At 44.5% G+C, this 20,294-nt stretch overlaps 1 protein-coding gene across 1 annotated transcript in view; it reads right to left on the bottom strand.

The window, feature by feature from the left end:
* pcgf3 (polycomb group ring finger 3) overlaps positions 1–20,294 on the bottom strand; it is a 212,001-nt gene that overhangs the window by 6,067 nt on the left and 185,640 nt on the right. Inside the window, exon 9 of the mRNA XM_043674543.2 lies at positions 4,164–4,244. Coding sequence (XP_043530478.1) covers positions 4,164–4,244 — 81 coding nt within the window. The remainder of the gene's footprint in view (positions 1–4,163; positions 4,245–20,294) is intronic.

The following is a 20,294-nucleotide window of genomic DNA, read 5'->3' as shown; positions in this document are numbered from 1 at the left end:
ACGCAAGCATTAAGCTAGAAATGAGCCACCACTTCAGTGAGATGGAATCATGATCAGACACCATTCTCAACTCTTAATCCATTTCACACACCTTTCAAGTCTTTGAATGATGGCCACTGCCACCTGTAACTGTTGACCATCTCTGCTAATACTAATGACTTGCTCTGCTTCAGTTCGATAGAGAATAAATTCTAGATGTAGGTTTGCTTGTTGAGCTGGAAGGTTCGTTTTCAGATGTTTTGTCACCATACTCGGTAACATCGTTAGTGAGTCTCTGGATGAAGCTTCATTCGGAGGCTCACTGAAACTGTTACCGAGTATGGTGACAAAACGTCTGAAAACGAACCTTCCAGCTCAGTGAGCAAACCTACATCCAGAACCACAACCTGAGCTACAAATCTTCCCAAAACTCACTAAGAGAATAAATTAGGTAGTATAGCCCCCAGTCAAGATGGAGGAGAACCTGCAGGTGGTCATACCTCCAAAGCATCTGCTACTCATCCTCCTAGGTGGAAAAGGTTGCAATTTGAAGATGCTGTCAAAGGAGCTTTGGTGAGTTTCTGCACTGCGTCATGTAGAAATACACCATGCTGGTACCGTGCAATGCAATGGTAGTGGAAGGAACTGAGCGTTTTGGATACGTTTTCATTCAAGTGTTTTGTCCTGGATCATGACAAGAGTTTTGAGTGTTGTTGAGGTTGCATTCACCCAGGCAAGCAGAGGGCTCTGACATGTCCTTGTAGCAACTGTATTTACATAGCCAGCCCAGTACAGTTTCTGGTCAGTGGTAACCTCCAGAATGTTGATAGTAGGGGTTTAGTGACGATAATTGAATTTCAAGGACATTGATTACATATTGTCTTGATGAAGATGGTCATTGCCTGGCATATATGTGATGCAAGTGTCACTTGCCACTTGCAAATCCAAGCCTGAATATTGTCCAAACCTTGTTGCATTTGGACACTGAAAGCTTCAGTATCTGAGGAGTCACAAATGTGGCTGAATATTGTGTAATCATTTGAAAATTCCCAATTATGGCCTTCTAATAGTGATAAGGTCAATGATAAAGCAGCTAAAGATGGTTGAGCCTAGGACCTGAGGGACTCTGCAAAGTTGTTCTGAAACCAAGATGACTGACCAACTCCCACAAACTTCGTCCTTTCTGCCACATAGGACTCTAACCAATAGGGAGTTTTCCCTGATTCTCACTGATTCCAGTTTTGACAGGGCTCCTGGATGCCACTCTTTGTTAAATGTAACCTTGTTGTCAAGAGTAGTCACTCTCATCTCAATTCCAGAGTTCAGCACTTTTGCTCGTTTGAACTAAGGTATAATGAGATCAGGAGCTGAGTTACTCTGGCAGAACACAAACCAAGTGTCAATGAGGAAATCATTGCTTAACAGATGTTGCTTGACAGCACTGTTGATGACCCCATCTGTCACTTTGCTGATGAATGAGACTAGGCTGATGGGTCAGTAATTGACTGGATTGGGGTTTAGATCAGAGTTGTGCAGGAAAAGCACAGCAGGTCAGGCAGCATTCGAGGAGCAGGAAAATCGACGTTTCGGGCTCCGATGAAGGGCTTTTGGCCAAAATGTCGATTTTCCTGCTCCTCAGATGCTGCCTGACTTGCTGTGCTTTTCCAGCATCATTCTGATCTAAACTCTGGTTTCCAGCATCTGCAGTCCTCACTTTTGCTTAATTGACTGGATTGGATTTGTCCTAGCTTTTGCATATAGGACATACCAGGGAAGTATGTCCACTTTGTCAAGATCGCTGCCCTGGTGTGATGATAAGGGTAGGATGAGGTATATGTCAGGCCATGAGATTGTAAATTTTGCTTGAGTACAATTTTGCATCTGCAGATATCATGTCCCATTGTACCTCATGGATACATGGTGTTGAATGGCAAGATCTATCTCATTTAGTAAGGTGGAAGTGACACACAATATGATGGAAGGGTGTCCTTAATGGGAAGACATCATGTCATTGCACAGGGGCCGTGGGTGGTCCTTTCTATAATATGGTTACGTATATATATGTGTGTGTGTGAGATTAAAAGATTAGAAGAGAAGAGGCCTGAGAGGCTTTCTGCCTCCTTTTGGATACCTCACCATCTGCTGCAAACTCAGTCTTGAAGCTATATCCTTTAGGGCTTGATCTGTAGCGGAGCTACTGAGCCATTCTTTGTGATGGATATCAACCTCGCCTACCAGAGTCCACTCTGCTCTCTAGCCACCTTAGAGCTGCTCCTATGGAGTGCCCAGCATTTAGAAATACTGATTTACCAGTCAAGTGAGGACACTGCATGGTTTCCTGCCCATGTTGTACCTGCTGCCATGTGATTTCTTGGAATCCTATATCAATTTGTGAACTTACAGGGCGACTCACTGCCAATTGTGTACCACTGTTCCACAACTTCTGTTGGAAATGGCGGTGCCTGAGACAGTCATATTAATGGAATGCACCTCACAGATAATGTCAGGTTGTTACTGGACTAGTCTGTGGGACAGCTCTCCCAAATTTGGCAGGAGGCCCAGATGTTAGGAAGAAGGATTTTGCAGGGCTCAGCTTGCCCTTGTTGCTTTGGATACCAAGGCCAATATCAGGTGGTCCAACCAGTGTCATTGCTCTTTTGAGAGTTCTTAGCAATTAGATATAATTTAGTGGTTTGCTAGGCCATTTCAGAGAGCATTTGAAAGTCAAGCACATGGCTATGGATCTGGAGTCAAATGTCAGTCAGACTAGGAAATTGTGTCAGATTTCCGGATCACAGAGACCTATAAAATTCTAACAGGATTCAAAATGATAAATGCAAGAAGGATGTTCCTAATGACGTGGGAGTCCAGAATATGGGGTTTGGCCATTTAGTCTCGAGAAGGGCAGCATGGTGGCTCAGTGGTTAGCACAGCTGCCTCACAACTCCAGGGACCTGGGTTTGATTCCAGCCTCGGGCGACTGTCTGTGTGAAGTTTGCACATGCTCCCTGTTTCTGCGTGGGTTTTCTCCGGGTGCTCCGGTTTCCTCCCATAATCTAAGATGTGCAGGCTAGGTGGAATGGCCAAGCTAAATTACCCATAGTGTTTAGGGATGTGTCTGTTCGGTGCATTCGTCAGGGGTAAATATAGGATAATAGGGTGGGGGAACTGGTTTGGGTAGGTCTTTGGAAGGCGGTGTGGACTTGTTTGTTCGAAGGGCATGTTTCCATACTGTAGGGATTCTATGAAAAGGAGAAATTTCTTCACATAGAGTGGTACACCTCTGGAATTTTCTGTTACAGAAAGTGGTAGAGGGCAGAACATTGAATGTTTTCAAGGAGGAGTCAGATATAGTCTTTAGTGCTAAAAGGATCAAAGGGTATGGGCATAAAGTGGGAACGGAGTATTGAATAATCGGCCATGATCAGACTGAATGGTGGATCAGGCTCACAGGGCTTCCAGTGTCTACGTTTCTATGCTTGCGAGAGATTTATTTCAGACTCTGGATTATGAGTTCACCATGAACACCATTATACCACTGCCTCCCTACTAACTGATCCGAACCCTGTCCTCATTCTGAGAGCCCCACACATATATTTTCATCCAGAACACAAGATAGTAATGTTAGCTAATTCCCATTGCCTAAAATCTAATCAACCCTTCAGCTCCTGTATTTACCCACCTACTGCTAAAACTAAGATTATTAATGAAAACAGAACAGGAATTATCCTGGGACTTTAATGGACTGCATGATTCAGCAACTCACTTATAGTTTGTTTTTTTAACAACTTGTTCAGAATATTATGACACATCTCTGGGACTTGAACTCAGGTCTTCTGGCTTAGAGGTAGGGCACACCACAGTGCCATGAGAGTCTTACTCATTGTTTTAACTGGTTGAGGCATGATGGAATACATCTGCTGTATGGAAGTTACCTCCAGCTAAAGATTCAAATTACCATATAAGACAAGATAATGCAATGCGTGAACACGTGAAGTATAATCAAATATTACATTCATCAGCACCCGGGCAAGTCTCTTAAGTTCATGCAATCGTACAATACAAGGCAATCTAATTATTTTGGAGTGGAAGGGTCAATGAACTTGCAAAAACAAAACTGCAACAAAATCTCTAAAATTCAGAGTTGCTTACATGTTATAAAAGATAATATCATGGTTGTTTACCTTGAATCTCCATCGAGTGACAACAACAAATTTCAAAGTGTGATCCTTTCCGAGTATTTCTTCATTGCATAGAATATCCAGCTACAGAATAATGAAGAAAGCCAGGAGTCATAGCTGGCTCACAAATTGTGCTACAACAGCTTTTGCTAATCTTGGTATCAATCAGATTCACTTTATCAATGTGAAATGGGTTTGAGCAGTCCCAACACAGTTCCCAGTCCACAGATCATGAATAACTCATCTACAGGTTTCATTAACTATAAATTTACTCAAAGGTCACTTGTGTAGTTCACTTGTGCGCACAGCAAAAATCATCCAGGAGAAAGTGAGGACTGCAGATGCTGCATATCAGAGTCAAAGAGTGTGATGCTGGAAAAGCACAGCTGGTCAGACAGCATCAGATATTCTCTGAAACGTTCAGCAAGTTGGCATCCTGTCTCCCCAGTGTATAGGAGACCTCACTGGGAGCAATGGACACAAGAGATGACATGTGTGGAGGTACAAGTAAATCTCTGTCGGATGTGGAAGGATTCTTTGGGGCCTTGGACGGAGGTAAGGCGGGGGAGGTGAGGGCGCACATTTTGTGGAAGCCAGGTGCCAACCTGCGGACACCTCCTACTGCCCCCACGACAATGACCTCACCTCCCATCACCAAGCCATCATCTCCCAGACCATTCACAACCTCATCACCTCAGGGGATCTCCCACTCGCAGCCTCCAACCTCATAGTTCAGTAACCCTGTACCACCCAGTTCTAACTCCTACTTAAAATTCACAAACCTGACTACCCCAATCAACACGTCGTCTCAGCTGGCTCCTGACCCACCAAAATTATCTCTGCACACCTTGACACTATCCTGTCCCCCTTGGTCCAGCAACTCCTCGCCTACATTCAGGACACCACCTAAGCCCTCCACCTCCTGTATGACTTTCATTTCCCCGCTCCCAACGCCTCATTTTCACCATCAGCATCCAGTCCTGTACACATCCACCTGCCATGATGAAAGCCTCCAAGCCCTCCATTTCTTCCTCTCATGTCAACCCAACCAGTACCTTTCCACCAACAATCTCATTTGATTGGTTGAACCGGTCCTCATCCTCAACGATTCCTCCTTTGAATTGTCCCACTGCTTCCAGATTGAATAGGTAGCCATGGGCTACAGCTATGTCTGCCTATTCGTTGGGCACGTGGAATAGTCCATCCTCTGCAGCTACATTGTGACTATTCCCCACCTTTTCCTCCGCTACACTGATGACTGTATTGGCACCACCTCGTGATCCCACGAGGAGGTTGAACAGTTCATCAACTTCACAAACGTCTTCCACCCCAACCTCAACTTCACCTGGACCATCTCGGATATCTCCCTCCCCTTCCTGGACCTCTTCACCTCCATTTCTGGCAATCAACACAACACGGACATCAACTACAAACCCACCGACTCCCACAGCTACCTGGACTGCACCTCCTCCTGGACTTAACCAGTTTCCTCTTTTCCCCTCCCCTCACCTTACCCCAGTTCCAACCTTCCAGCTCAGCACCATCTTCATGACCTGTCCTATCTGCCAATCTTCCTTCCCACCTATCCGCTCCACCCTCCTCTCTGACCTATCATTTTCATCCCCACTTCCATCCACCTACCATACTCTTGGCTACTTTCTCCCCAGCCCCACACCCCTCCCATTTATCTCTACCCCGAAGGCTCCCTGCCTCATTCCTGATGAAGGGCTTTTGTCCGAAACATCGATTTTCCTACTCCTCAGTTGCTGCCTGACCTGCTGTGCTTTTCCAGCACCACTCTAATCTGGACTCCTCCCACCCTGCCTACTGTAAAAATGCTATCTTTTATTCCCAATTCCTCCGCCGCATCTGCTCTCAGGAGGACCAATTCCACCAGAGAACATCCCAGATGGCCTCCTTCTTCAAGGACCACAAATCCCCCTCCCACTTCATCGACGATGCCCTCCAGAAAGTCTCCTCCACTTCCCACACCTCTACCCTTGAACCCCACCTCTCCAATCGCAACAAGGATCTCACCACCCCGGTCCTCACCTTCCACCCCACAAACCTCTGGATACATCGCATCATCCTCTGATATTTCTGCAACCTACAAACAGACCCCACAACTAGGGATCTTTTTCCCTACACACCCCTAACTTTGATCCGGAGAAACCATTCTCTCCGTGATTCCCTTGTTAGGTACACGCCCCCCCCACCAGCCCACCCTCCACTCCACCTGCCTCTGCCACTGCAAGAAGTGCAAAGCCTGGGCCCACATCTCCCCCCCCACCTCTCCTCTGTCCAAGGCCTCAAAGGATCCTTCCACATCCAACAGCGATTTACTTGTACTTCCACACATGTTACCTACTGTGTCCATTGCTCCCGGTGTGGAGTCTTCTACATTGGGGAGACAGGATGCCAACTTGCAGAACGTTACAGAGAACATCTCTGGTACACCTGTATTAACCAACCCTACCACCTTGTGACTGAACACTTCAACTCCCCTTCCCACTCCCACTCCACTGAGGACATGCAAGTTCTGGGCCTGCTCGACTGCTAAATCCTAACCATCTGATGCGTGGAAGAAGAATGTCTCATCTTCCACCTTGGGACCCTCTAACCACACAGGATCAATGTGAATTTCACCAGTTTCCTCATTTCCCCACCTCTTATCCAAGACCCAACCTTCCAACTCAGCAAGGCCCTCTTGAACTGTCCAATCTGTTCATCTTCCTTCCCAACTATCTGCTCCACCCTCCTCTCCAACCTATCAGCTTCACCCCCACCATCATCTACCTATCGCATTCCCAGCTACCTCCCCCAACTCCAACCAGCCCCACCCCCCTCCTATTTACCTCTTAGCATTCCTTGGACCACAAGCCTCATTCCTGAGGAAGGGTTTATGCTTGAAATGCTGATTCTCCTGATCCTCGGATGCTGCCTGACTGGCTGTGCTGTTCAAGCACCACACTCTTCGACGCACAGTAGAAATGCCTAGTGTAGCACAGACATCTTCAAGGGTATTAGACTGCACTGGTTGGGGCCCGACTCATTTATTTATTTTAACCTATGGTTTAATACCATGGGTGGGATTGCTGATAAAGACAACATTGGCAACAAAATAGAAAAGAGATTGCATTACAATCAAAATCAGCCCTTATCTTGATGCACGCAATAATCCCTGCCCCTGAAAAAGTGACAATATTGAATAGTTCAATAAGAAAAAGTTCTGAGTAAAACTGCACAAGCAAGACCGTAAGAAGTCGTTGATGTAAAAGGTTACTGTACAGCAAAGAAGTATCCATTTCAAAAAGGTTTTTCACAAATTGGTCATAGCCATACAGCACAGAAACAGATCCTTCAGTACAACTCACCCACACTGACCAGACATCCCAACTTAATCTAGTGCCATTTGCCAACATTTGGCCCAAATCCTTCTAAACCCTTCCTATTCATATACCCATCCAGATGCCTTTTAAATGCTGTAATTGTATCCATCTCCGCTACTTCCTCTGACAGCTCTTCCCAAACAAGCACCACCCTCTGTGTGAAAAAAGTTACCCCTCAGGTCCTTTTTAAATCTTTCCCCTTACACCTTACACCTATGCCCTCTAGTTTTGGGAAAAAGATCTTGGCTATTCAGCTTATTCACATTCCTCTAAGGTCACTGCTCAGCTTCCGATGCTGCAGGAAAATAGCCCCAGCCTATTCAGCATCAAAACCTCCAAACCATGTAACATCCTTGTTACTCTTTCACATTTAACAAACTCTTTCCTCTACGAGGGAGACCAGAATTGAACGCAGTATTCCAAAAGTGGCCTAACCAATGTCCTGTACAGCTGCAACATGACCTCCCAATTCCTATACTCAATGCAATGACAATTAAAGGCAAGCATACCAAATGCCTTTTCACGACTCTATCTACCTGCAACTCCACTTTCAAGGCACTCTTAACTTGCACCCCAAGGTCTCTTTGTTCGGCAATACTCCCAGAACCTGACCGATAAGCATATACATCCTGCCCTGATTTGGCTTACGAAAATGCAACAGCTCATATTTTTCTAAATTAAACTCCATCTGCCACTCCTTGGCCTCTTCAAGGTGCCATTTTACTCTTAGAAAAACTCCTTCACTGTTCCCTAACCATAGCTGCTATTATTCACAGCCATCCAGTCCAAAAAGCAACCCTCCATGACCACTCCCTGTCTCCTGGCTGTTTCAATGGTGGAATAGTTTGTGCCAGATAATTTCGCAAACATTATGGTCTTCACAATTATACACTGGCGGAAATTCTACTCCTCTACTATTGCATTTCAGACAAGCAGTCTGGCAATTTATAGACAAGGAACCTTTGAGGGACACCAGGATTAATGATGCAGAAGTGGGATGGAAAGCCACTGAAGATTTTCTGGTGACAATTAGATAAGAACAGAACCAGAGGAGTACAGACCCACTCACATGGACAGCAGCTGTTGTGGAACAAAGGCTCCAGACACATCAGGAACGACATAAATGGATGCTTTACCTTCATCAAATAGTTTACAATTTATACTTATTGTAAGAGTTGTTTTGGTACTGTGGTAGGAGTGGTAACATAGTTGGTTGGATTTAAATATGCCATAGTTAAACAGAATTTTCAATTCACTCATTCGATATGGTGTTCTATAGCTTTTTATTTTAACATGTTTATGGGATGAAGGCCTTGTTGGCGATACCACCATTTCTTGTCCATCCCTACTGGTCCTGGAGAAGGTGAAAATGTTCTGCTTTCTTGCAATGCTGTAGCACTTGGATATAGGGATATTCACAACTCTGCTAGGAAGGAAGTTCAAAATTTTGACCCAGTGACAGTAAAGGTACAGTGATACCCACAGCAGAGTCAAGAGTGCGGTGCTGGAAAAGCACAGCAGGTCAGGCAGCATCTGAGGAGCAGGAGAATCGATGTTTCGGGCATAAGCCTTTCAGCAGAATTCCTGATGAAGGGCTTATGCCTGAAACGTTGATTCTTCTGCTCCTCAGATGTTGCCTGACCTGCTGTGCTTTTCCAGCACCGCACTCTCGACGCTGGTCTCCAGCATCTGCAGTCCTCACTTTCTCCTAGATATCTACTTTTTTGCAGCAGAGAGTGGCGGGAGCTGGGCGGAAGTGAAGTCGGAGCGCAGAGCCGGTCAGGAAGGTAAGTGATTGTTATTTGAGTGGAGAAGGAACCCGAGACACTACACGTGTAGTGTCTCCCACCCTCCCTCCTCCTCTAACCTAAAAAAAAAGGTAAGCTACTTAGTGTTCTTGTTTTGGAGACTAAGTGTAGAGTTATGGCAGCGCAGGCAGTGGAATGTTCCTCCTGCAGGATGTTTGAGGTAGGGGTGACCACCGATGCTCTTGCTGACTTCATCTGCAGGAAGTGCAGCCAGCTCCAGCTCCTCACAGACCGCGTTAGGGAACTGGAGCTGGAGTTGGATGAACTGAGGATTATTCGAGAGGCTGAGAGGGTGATAGATAGAAGCTACAGGGACATAGTTACGCCAGAGAACAGAGGTAGCTGGGTAACAGTTAGAGGTGGGAAGGGGAGGAAGCAGGCAGTGCAGGGATCCCCTGTGGTCGTTCCCCTCAACAATAAGTATACCGCTTTGGATACTGTTGTGGGGGACGGCCTAGCAGGGGTAAGCTGCAGTGACCGGGTCTCTGGCACGAGGTCCGGCTCTGAGGCTCAGAAGGGAAAGGGGGAAGAGGAGGAGAGCGCTAGTTATAGGAGACTCTATAGTTAGAGGGACAGACAGGCGGTTCTGTGGACATGGGCGAGACTCTCAGTTGGTTTGTTGCCTCCCGGGTGCCAGGGTCCGAGACGTCATGGACCGTGTCTTCAGAATCCTTAAGGGGGAGGGTGTGCAGCCAGAAGTCATCGTGCACATTGGCACCAACGACATAGGTAGAAAGAGGGGTGGGGAGGTCATTCAGGAGCTCAAGGAGTTAGGCTGGAAGCTAAAAGCTAGGACGGACAGAGTCGTCATCTCTGGGTTGTTGCCGGTGCCACGCGACAGTGAGGCAAGGAATAGGGAGAGAGTGCAGTTGAACACGTGGCTGCAAGGATGGTGTAGGAGGGAGGGCTTCAGGTATTTGAGCCCTGGTCAGATCACACTTGGAATATTGTGTTCAGTTCTGGTCGCCTCATTATAAGAAAGAATTGGAAGCTGACCGAAGAATACACCCGTCAACTCAATGGACTGATCAAGATCTTTGATCCAAACCTTCAGAGAACCCTATGCACTCTCATTCCATGTACTTCTCACACAGGAGACTTCTACTGCCTTCCGAAGATACACGAAGCCAACAAACCTGGACATCCCATTGTATCAGGCAATGGGATGTTGTATGAGAACCTCTCTAGCGATGTAAAGTGCATCTTGAAATTCACTGTACAAGGAACCCCAGCTTCTGTCCCAACACTACAGACTTCTTACACAAACTCAGCACCCATGGACCAAGTCGAACCAGGAAAAAATCCTCATCACAATGGACATTTCAAAACTCTAGACGAGGACCCCCCATGACAATAGCATCGCTGAAACAGCTCAGTAGTGAACAGCAACAACTAGGCAAAAGTGAGGACTGCAGATGCTGGAGATTAGACTCAAGATCAGAGTGGTGCAAGAAAAGCACAGCGGGTCAGACAGCATCCGAAGATCAGGAAAATCAATGGTTCGGGCAAAAGTCCTTCATCAGGATGAAGGGCTTTTGCCCGAAATGCCGATTTTCCTGCTCCTTGGAGTTGCCTGACCTGCTGTGCTTTTCCAGCACCGCTCTAATCTTAACAACAATAACTGTCAATTTCCAGACACCATCCTATAACTCATCTGCTTCATCCCTGACCACGGGGGAGTCATTACCTTCAACAACCAGCCCTTCACCCAGACACACAGAACAGCCATAGGGACCAACTTTGCACCCCAATACGCCAATATTTTCACGCACAAGTTCAAGCAAGACTTCTTTGCTGCACAGGACCTCCAACCAGTGCTGTACACCAGGGACATCAATGACATTTTCTTCCTTTGTACTCATAGTGAGGAATCACTGAAATGACTACATAACGATATCAGCAAGTTTCATCCCACAATCAAACTTAACATGGACTGCTGTTCAGAATCAGACTCATTTTTGGACACATGCATATCGATCAAGGACAGACACCTCAGTACCTCACAACCACAAGCATTTTAAAGAAGCCATCTCTTACAGACAAGGTCCGCATATACACAGAATCTGTCCAAACAAAGAGGAATGTGATGGACAACTAAAGATGCTAAAAGATACCCTCATAAGAACGGGGTATGATGTCCAACTCATCGATTACCAGTTCCAACATGCCTTGGTGGTGGCACGGTTACTCTGTGGTTAGCACTGCTGTCTCACAGTGCCAAGGACCTGGGATCGATTCAGTCCTTGGGCGACTATCTGTGTGGAGTTTGCACGTTCTCCCCGTGTCCACATGGGTTTCCTCTGGGTGCTCCAGTTTCCTCCCACAATCCAAAGATGTGCAGTTAGGTGAGTTGGCCATGCTAAATTGCCCATAGTGTTCAGGATGTTTAAGTAGAGTGATTACGATGTAGGTAAGGCAGCTCCTTGAAAACCACATTAGGGAACTGGAGCTGGAGCTGGATGAAGTTCAGATCAATCGGGAGGCAGAGTGGGTTATTGAGAGGAGTTACAGGGAGGTAGTTACACCTTAGTTGAAGAAGAAGGTAGATGGGTTATTGTCAGGGGACGGAAAGGGAACGGGCAAGCAGTGCAGGGATCCCCTGTGGCCGTTCCCCTCAACAACAAGTATACTGTTTTGGATACTGTTGGGGGCAGCGACTTACTAGGTGACAGGTCTCTGGCACAGAGTCTGTCCCTGTTGCTCAGAAGGGAAGGAGAAGAGGAGCACAGCATTAGTCATTGGGGACTCCATAGTTAGGAGATTCTGTAGGAATGACATGAGAATCATGGTTGGTGTGTTGCCTCCCAGGTGCCAGGGTTTGTGAGATCTCTGACCGTGTTGTTGGAATCCTGGAGGGGGAACGGGAGTAGCCCCAAGTCGTGGTCCACATAGGTATCAACGACATAGGGAGGAATAGAGATGGGGATGTCAGGCAAAAATTCAGGGGGCTAGGGTGGAAGCTTAAAGCTAGAACAAACAAAGTTGTTATCTCTGGTTTGTTGCCTGTGCCACATGCTAGCGAGGCGAGGAACAGGGAGAGACAGGAGTTGAACACATGGCTACAGGGGTGGTGCAGGAAGGAGGATTTTGGATTCCTGGATAATTGGGGCTCTTTCTGAGGTTGGTTGGACCTCTACAAACAGGTGGTCTACATCAGAACCAGAGGGGTACCAATATCCTTTTGGGGGTGGGGGGAGAGGAGAGATTTGCTAATGCTCTGCGGAGGGTTTAAACTAATTCAGCAGAGGGATGGGAACTGAAATTGTAGTTTGACTATACTGGAGGTTTGAGAGTAGTAAAGTGAGAACTAAGATTTCAAGATCAGAAGATGGCACCAGCAAGCATGAAGATGGTTTGAAGTGTGTCTACTTCAACATCATGAGCATCCAGAATAAGGTGGGTGAACTTGCAGCATGGGTTGTTACCTGAGATTTCGATGTTGTGGCCAATTCAGAGACATGGGTAGGGCAGGGACAGGAATGGTTATTACAGATTCCGGGGTTTAGATGTTTCAGTGAGAACAGAAAAAATGGTAAAAAAGGGGTGGTGTGGCACTATTAATTGAGGACAGTATTACGATTGCAGAAAGGACATTTGAGGACTCGTCTACTGAGGTAGTATCGGCTGAGATTAGATACAGGAAAGGAGAGATTACCCTGTTGGAAGTTTTCTATAGGCCTCCAAATACTTCCAGAGATGTAGAGGATACGATAGCAAAGATGATTCTCAATAAGAGCGAGTGACAGTGTAGTTGTTATGGGGGACTTTAACTTTCCAAATATTGACTGGAAATGCTATAGTTCAAGTATTTTAGATGGGTCAGTTTTCGTCCATTGTGTGCAGGATCGGGTGAGGACACATTAAATTTGGTACTGGGTAATGAACCCGGCCAGGTGTTAGATTTGGAGGTAAGTGAGCACTTTCATGACAGTGACCACAATTCGCTTATGTTTACTTTCGTGATGGAAAGGGATAGGTATATACCGCTGTGCAAGAGTTATAGCTGGGGGAAAGGCAATTACAATGCAATTAGGCAAGATTTAGGATGTATAGGATGGGGAAGGAAACTGCAGGGGATGGACACACTTGAAATGTGGATCTTATTCAAGGAACAGCTACTACAGGTCCTTGGTAAATATGTACCAGTCAGGCAGGGAGGAGGTTGTCAAGCGGGGGAGCTATGGTTTACTAAGTAAGTTGAATCTCCTGTCAAGAAGAAGAAGGTTTTCGTTAGGATGAGATGTGATGGCTTAATTAGGGCACTTGAGAGTTATAAATTAGCCAGTAAAGACCTTAAGAGAGAGCTAAGAAGAGCCAGGAGGGGTCATGAGAAGTCATTGGCGGATACGATCAAGGAAATCTCTAATGCTCTCTATAGACATATTAGGGACAAAAGAATGACAAGAGTAAGATCAGGGCCAATCAAGCATAGTAGTGGGACGTTGTGTGTGGAGACAGAGGAGATAGGGGAAGCGATAAATGAATACTTTTCGTCAGTATTCACACTAGAAAAAGATAATGTGGTCGAGGACAATCCTGAGATACAGGCTACTAGACTAGATGGGATTGAGGTGCATAAGGAGGAGGTATTAGCAATTCTGGAAAGTGAAAAAATAGATAAGTCCCCTGGCCTGGATGGGACTTATCCTAGGATTCTCTGGGAAGCCAGGGAGGAGATTGCTGAGCCTTTCGCATTGATCTTTATGTCGTCATTGTCTAAAGGAATAGTGTCACAAGACTGGAGGATAGCTAGTGTTGTTCCCTTGTTCAAGAAGGGGAGTAGAGACAATCATGGAATTTGTAGAACTGTGAGCCTTGCTACAGTTGCGGGTAAAGTGTTGGAAAGGGTTGTAAGGGATAGTATTCATAATTATCTAGAAAGGAATAAACTAATTAGGGATAGTCAACATGGTTTTGTGAAGGGTAGTTGTGCCTCACAAACCTTATTGAGTTCTTGAGATGATGACCAAACAGGTGGACGAGGGTAAAACGGTTGATGTGGTATATATGGATTTCAGTAAAGCGTTTGATAAGGATTCCCATGGTAGGCTATTGTACAGAATACAGAGGCATGGGGTTGAGGGTGATTTAACGGTTTGGATCAGAAATTGGCTAGCTGAAGGAAAACAGAGGGTGATGGTTGTTGGGAAATATTCATCCTGGAGTTCAATTACTAGTGGGGTTCCGCAATGATCTGTTTTGGGTGCACTGCTGTTTGTCATTTTTATAAATGACCTGGATGAGGGCATACAATGATGGGTTAGTAAATCTGCGGATGACACTAAGATTGTAGTCGTGGATAGTGCCGAGAGATGCTCTAAGTTACAGAGAGACATAGATAAGCTGCAGAGTTGGTCTGAAAGGTGGCAAGTGGAAGTTAATGCAGGAACGTGTGAGGTGATTCACAGGAATGTGGAGTACTGCTGCTAATGGTAAGATTCTTGGTAGTGTAGATGAGCAGAGAGATGTCAGTGTCCAGGTACATAAATCCTTGAAAGTTGACACCGAAGTTGATGGAGTTGTTAAGAAGGCATATGGTGTGTTAGCTTTTATTGGTAGAGGGACAGAGTTTCGGAACCATGAGGTCATTTTGCAGCTGTACAAAACTCTGGTGCGGCCACATTTTGAGTATTGCATACAGTTGTGGTCACCGCATTATAGGAAGGATGTGGAAGCTTTGGAAAGGGTTCAGAGGAAACTTACTAGGATATTGCCAGGTATGGAGGGAAGGTCATACGAGGAAAGGCTGAGGGACTTGAGGCCGTTTTCGTTAGAGAGAAGAAGGTTGAGAGGTGACTTAATTGAGACATATAAGATAATCAGAGGGTTAGATAGGTTGGACAGTCAGAGTCTTTTTCCTCGGATGGTGATGGCGAGCATAAGGGAACATAGCTTTAAATTGAGGGGTGATAGATATAGGACAGATGTCAGAGGTAGTTTCTTTACTCAGAAAGTAGTAACAGTATGGACCACACTGCCTGCAACAGTTATAGACTGGCCAACTTTAAGGACATTTAAATGGTCATTGGATAGGCATATGGACGAAAATGGAATAGAGTAGGTTCGAAGGGCTTCAGATTGGTTCCACAGGTCGGCACAACCTTGAGGGCCGAAGGGCCTGTACTGTGCTGTAATGTTCTATGTTATATTAGTCAGGGGTAAATGTAGAGTAATGGGGCACGGGTTTGGGTGGGATACTCTTCAGAGGATTGGTGTGGACTTGTTGGGCCAAAGGGCCTGTTTCCACACTGTAGGGATTCTAAGAGCCTAAGACAGTCAAAAGCCGCAACATACTCCTCAGAGGACAGACACAGGATTTAACCAACAGACTATTCTTCATTTTCCAGTACTTCTCTAGAGCAAAGAACCTACACCTACTCTTCTCAGCCTTCAACGTCATCAATGATGATGAAGATCTCACGAAGATCATCCCTATGCCTCCACGTCTCACCTTCAAACAACTGCCAAACCTTAAACAGACCATTATTCACAGCAAACTACCGAGCCTTCAGGACGTCAATTACAACACCACATAACCCTGCCATGGCAACCTCTGAAAGACATGCCATCATTAACATGGATACTACCATCATACATGGGAATACCACCCACCACGTGACGTTGTTTACCACATACACTACAGGCAAGGTTGCCCGAGGCATGGTATATTGGCAAGACCATGCAGACGCTAAGACAACGGATGAATGGACACTATGCAACTATCACCAGTCAGTAATGTTTCTTCCCAGTCAGGGAATAGTTCAGCAGTCAAGGACATTCAGCCTCCAATCTTTCATCAAGTGTCCTCAAAAGCAGCCTTCGAGATACATGACAACTCACAATCGCAGAGCAGAAACTGATAGCCAAGTTCCACATCCATGAAGACAGCCTCAATCCCGTGATCTTGGGTTCATATCACACTACATGTGATCCCACCACACTGTTCTGTAAAATCTTCCTCACTGTCCTGTTTTGACACCATCACCTTGATAACTTGTTATGATCTCTCTAACTTAACTAGTTTATGGAGTTTTAGATTGCTTGTTACTTTGTTTAGACACTCAGCATGCAACTCTTATACCAATTATATTATTCTCGTCATTTGGTTTGTCTTCAGCAACACCTTATTTTAAATTTTTTGTAATTATCTCTCAGCCTCAGTTAATCAGATTACAGATCTTTCCTTCACTTGTTATTCAGCTGTTGACACTTTACTCACAGCATCTGACACTCTTGATCACTGCAGAGATTGATAAATCAGCCTCTTGACACTACATTTACACCATTGCATGATGTTTTGATCTTTGATTATAAAGTCTGTGCTTGGGTGTTCTCTTCACTTCATCTGATGAAGGGGCGGCGCTCCGAAATCTTGAGATTTCAAATAAACCTGTTGGACTATAACCTGGTGTCATGTGACTTCCAACCTTGTCCATCTTAGTCCAACACCAGCACTTCCATACCATAATTACCAGCCTAATCATGAAAGCTGCCCAGGTCTTGTTGAAACTGACAGAACACTAAGAGGCCTGGATACAGTGGATGTGGAGAATATGTTTCCACTAAAAGGAACGGATAGGACCTCAAGGCACAGCCTCAGAGTGGTTAACCTGTGAAACTAATTGCCACAAAAGGCTGTGGAGGCCAATTCACTGACTGTATTTAAGACTGAGATAGATAGTAAGGGGATCAATGGTTATGGCGAGTAGGCAGGAGAATGGGGTTGGGAAACATATCAGCCATGATTGAATGCAGAGCAGATATTCCGATATCCGATCATCCAATGGACACAGATTGGTTCGTTGTGAATGGTATAATCATTGTACAATCATCAGCGAACATCCCCTTTTCTATTGTTGTGTTTGAGAGTCAATGAAGTATTTTATACAGCATCACATTATAAAGCATGAAATGTAGCAACCAATTTCTACAACTACAATGTGAAAATGACCAGTTATTATGATGTTACTGAAGGATGCTTATTGCCCAGGACTCCAGGCAGACTTCCCTTGTTCCTCTTCTACATAGTGCCAAGCAACTGTTGACATTCACCTTAAAAGATGACTGTGCCGCACACCTTTGGTTCTGCACTGAAGATTCTGTCCTCAGCTCTCCGATTGTAGTTTAAACTATGCTCCTCAGATGCTGCCTGACCTGCTATGCTTTTCCAGCACCACTCTAATCTAGACTCTAGTTTCCAGCATCTGCAGTCCTTGTTTTTACCTATGTTTACAACCCAATATTCCTAATGGTTTTCTGAGACTTTGTAGACTCTCAGTCTACTTACTACTAATACAGAGATTGCTACTACACTCTTCAAATTGCACCTTGCTGTAAGCATAACAATTTGAGTCATGTTTAATCTGTAGCAAACAATCTATCCTGGTTTGCTATCAGTCAAGCTTAGGAACAGGCTATATGCTCCCTGTATTTTACATTAAAGTTGGAGACATTGTCCAAAAACATAACGATCTTATAAATCTCATTGTAACATGAGACAGAAAACATAAGACTCAAGAGTATACACAAATGGAAAAATACTGAAAATGCAAGACAAAGTAAAGATGGCCAAAGAAACAGAAAGCCAGAGGGTCTAGGAGGAAAGCACATTCTTGCAAACAGAAACGCATATGTTTTAAGAACATTGTGCTTTATACTATTGTTTAAAGCATTGAACAGAATAAAGAATATAGTAGTATCGAAAATACATATACTAAATATGTTTGAACAGAGGCATGAGTAAATAGAAAAGACTTTTCAAAGATTTGAAGCTATTGAGGGAAACACATTACTGGGCTAAGCAGTTCACAGAGAAGTTTTTTGCTATTTAGGGATAGACTCCCCAGATTGGAGCTGGATACATGTTTAGGAGATGTGAATTAATTATGTGAGGCCCTATACAGACAACAAGCAAAACAAACATCATTTAGAAAATAGCTTGCAAGAACTGTAACAAACACCACATTGGATAAACAGGCAGAAAACTCGCCACCAGGACACATGAAAATCAACTAGCCACAAAAAAAATGATCAACTAGCACTAGTATCCTTACATACAGATGAGGAAGGATACCACTTTGACTGGGACAACACACCCATCCTAGGACAAGCCAAACAGAGACACGCACGAGAATTCCTAGAAGCATGGCATCCCACCGAACTCTATCAACAAATACATCGACTTGGACCCCATCCACCATCCTCTGAGGAAAAGAACAGGAAATGACATAAACACAGGAAATGAAATCACCAACCCAAGGAAACCTAAACACATAAGTAGAAAGTGGGACATAACACAAACCAGAGGCTCAGTGATGATGTTACCTAGTATGATGATGAAATGTCTGAAAACGAACCTTCCAGCTCAGTGAGCAAACTTACATCCAGAATTCAGTATAGTTATTACATATAAGTGAACTAGGAGTAGGAAGTACGCCACTTGGACTTTCGGGCCTATCTTGCAATTCAATAAAATTACAGCTTATATGATTTTAACCTCTACTGCACATCCCTCCTTACTCCTGATAACCTTTCAACCAACTGCTTTCAGGAATGTATCTTCCTGTGTCTTCAAAATAGTCAAAGATTCCATCTCCATTAATTTTGGAGGAAGAGGATTAAAAAGACAACCCTCAGAAAATTCTCCTTACCTTTATTTAAAAGTAAAAGATCGACAACATAAAACAATGACCCCCTAGCTCAAGATTCTACTACTAATGGAAATGTCTGTTCCACATCCAAACTGTCGAGTTCCCTCAGAATTTTCTACATTTCAGTAAGGAACCCTCCTTATGCTTTGAAACTCCAAAGGATACAAGCCACGCCCGTGCAACCTTTTCTCAAAGATAACCCAAGCATTACTTTTGTAAACCTTCTCTCAACCCACCAATGTACATACGTTCTAAATAGTGAAACAAATACATTGCACAGTACTCCATTTCGGTCTCACCGGTATCCTATATGACCAAAGCATACAATCACAGTTCTTCAGATGCAAGAACAGAAGTAGACTATTTCAGCTGAGTCAGTACTGCCTAAAATAACCTCCCTATTTCTGTATTCAATTCTCCCTGCAATAATTTGTAACAATCTATTTGCTTATCAAATTAATTTCTGGTCTAGATTCTACCACTTAGATGACACTTTTTAAAAATTCTTCCTCCAGAAACCACAACTTTATAATTTCACACATTGTACTCCATTTGCCATATCTTTGTGTCCTTAGTGAAGTGATATATAATCCTTTTGACCTCATTGTAGTATCCTCTACACTTAACTTCCCACCTAGTTTTGTATCAGCAGCAAATTTGGCAATCATACCGTAGCCCCTTGACCCAAATTATTTATATAAATTATAAGGTGAGGAAGCCCCAGCGATGATCCCTGTGGCACAGTGCTCCTTACATCCTGTCAATCAGAAAATGACTTAAAGTAAGAGATGGAAGTCTAAGAGGAGAGTTGAGGAGAAATGTTTCTCTGATAGCGGTGAGAGTCCAGAATTCACTGCCTGAAAAAGTCAGAAACTCTCATAACATTTGAGCTGTAATTAGATATTTACTTGCATTGCAACAGCCTCCAGCACAATGGGCCAAATGCTGAAATTTGGGATTAACGTAATGAGATCTTTGTTGACCTGCGTGGACACAATGCATTCAATGGACATCTTCTGTACTGTAGTCATCAGAGAGTAAAAGAGAATTTTCAAAGCAAGGTGAGTAGTAGCCATATCACTGTTATTGTAGACTTTCTGGTACCTCCACACAGGATTGGAAGACACAGAAAAAGATTTTTGATGCTTTCTCTTTGCAGGCTAAAGTTTCTGCTACACTGACTCCATAGAAGCCATGGTCACCTGGACAGAAGCCAATCAAAATGTTGTTGCCCAGCAGTTGTTTCCCTGGTTCAGAACCAGTTAGCTCTGTTCTGTCTGCCTTTGC

The sequence above is a fragment of the Chiloscyllium plagiosum genome, unplaced genomic scaffold (genome assembly GCF_037043375.1).
Source record: "Chiloscyllium plagiosum isolate Xiang-an unplaced genomic scaffold, Cpla_swu_hap1 HiC_scaffold_36, whole genome shotgun sequence".
In the NCBI taxonomy this organism is placed as follows: domain Eukaryota; kingdom Metazoa; phylum Chordata; class Chondrichthyes; order Orectolobiformes; family Hemiscylliidae; genus Chiloscyllium; species Chiloscyllium plagiosum.
The sequence above is the reverse complement of the archived record's forward strand: the minus strand, read 5'-3'. Positions and strand labels throughout refer to the sequence as shown.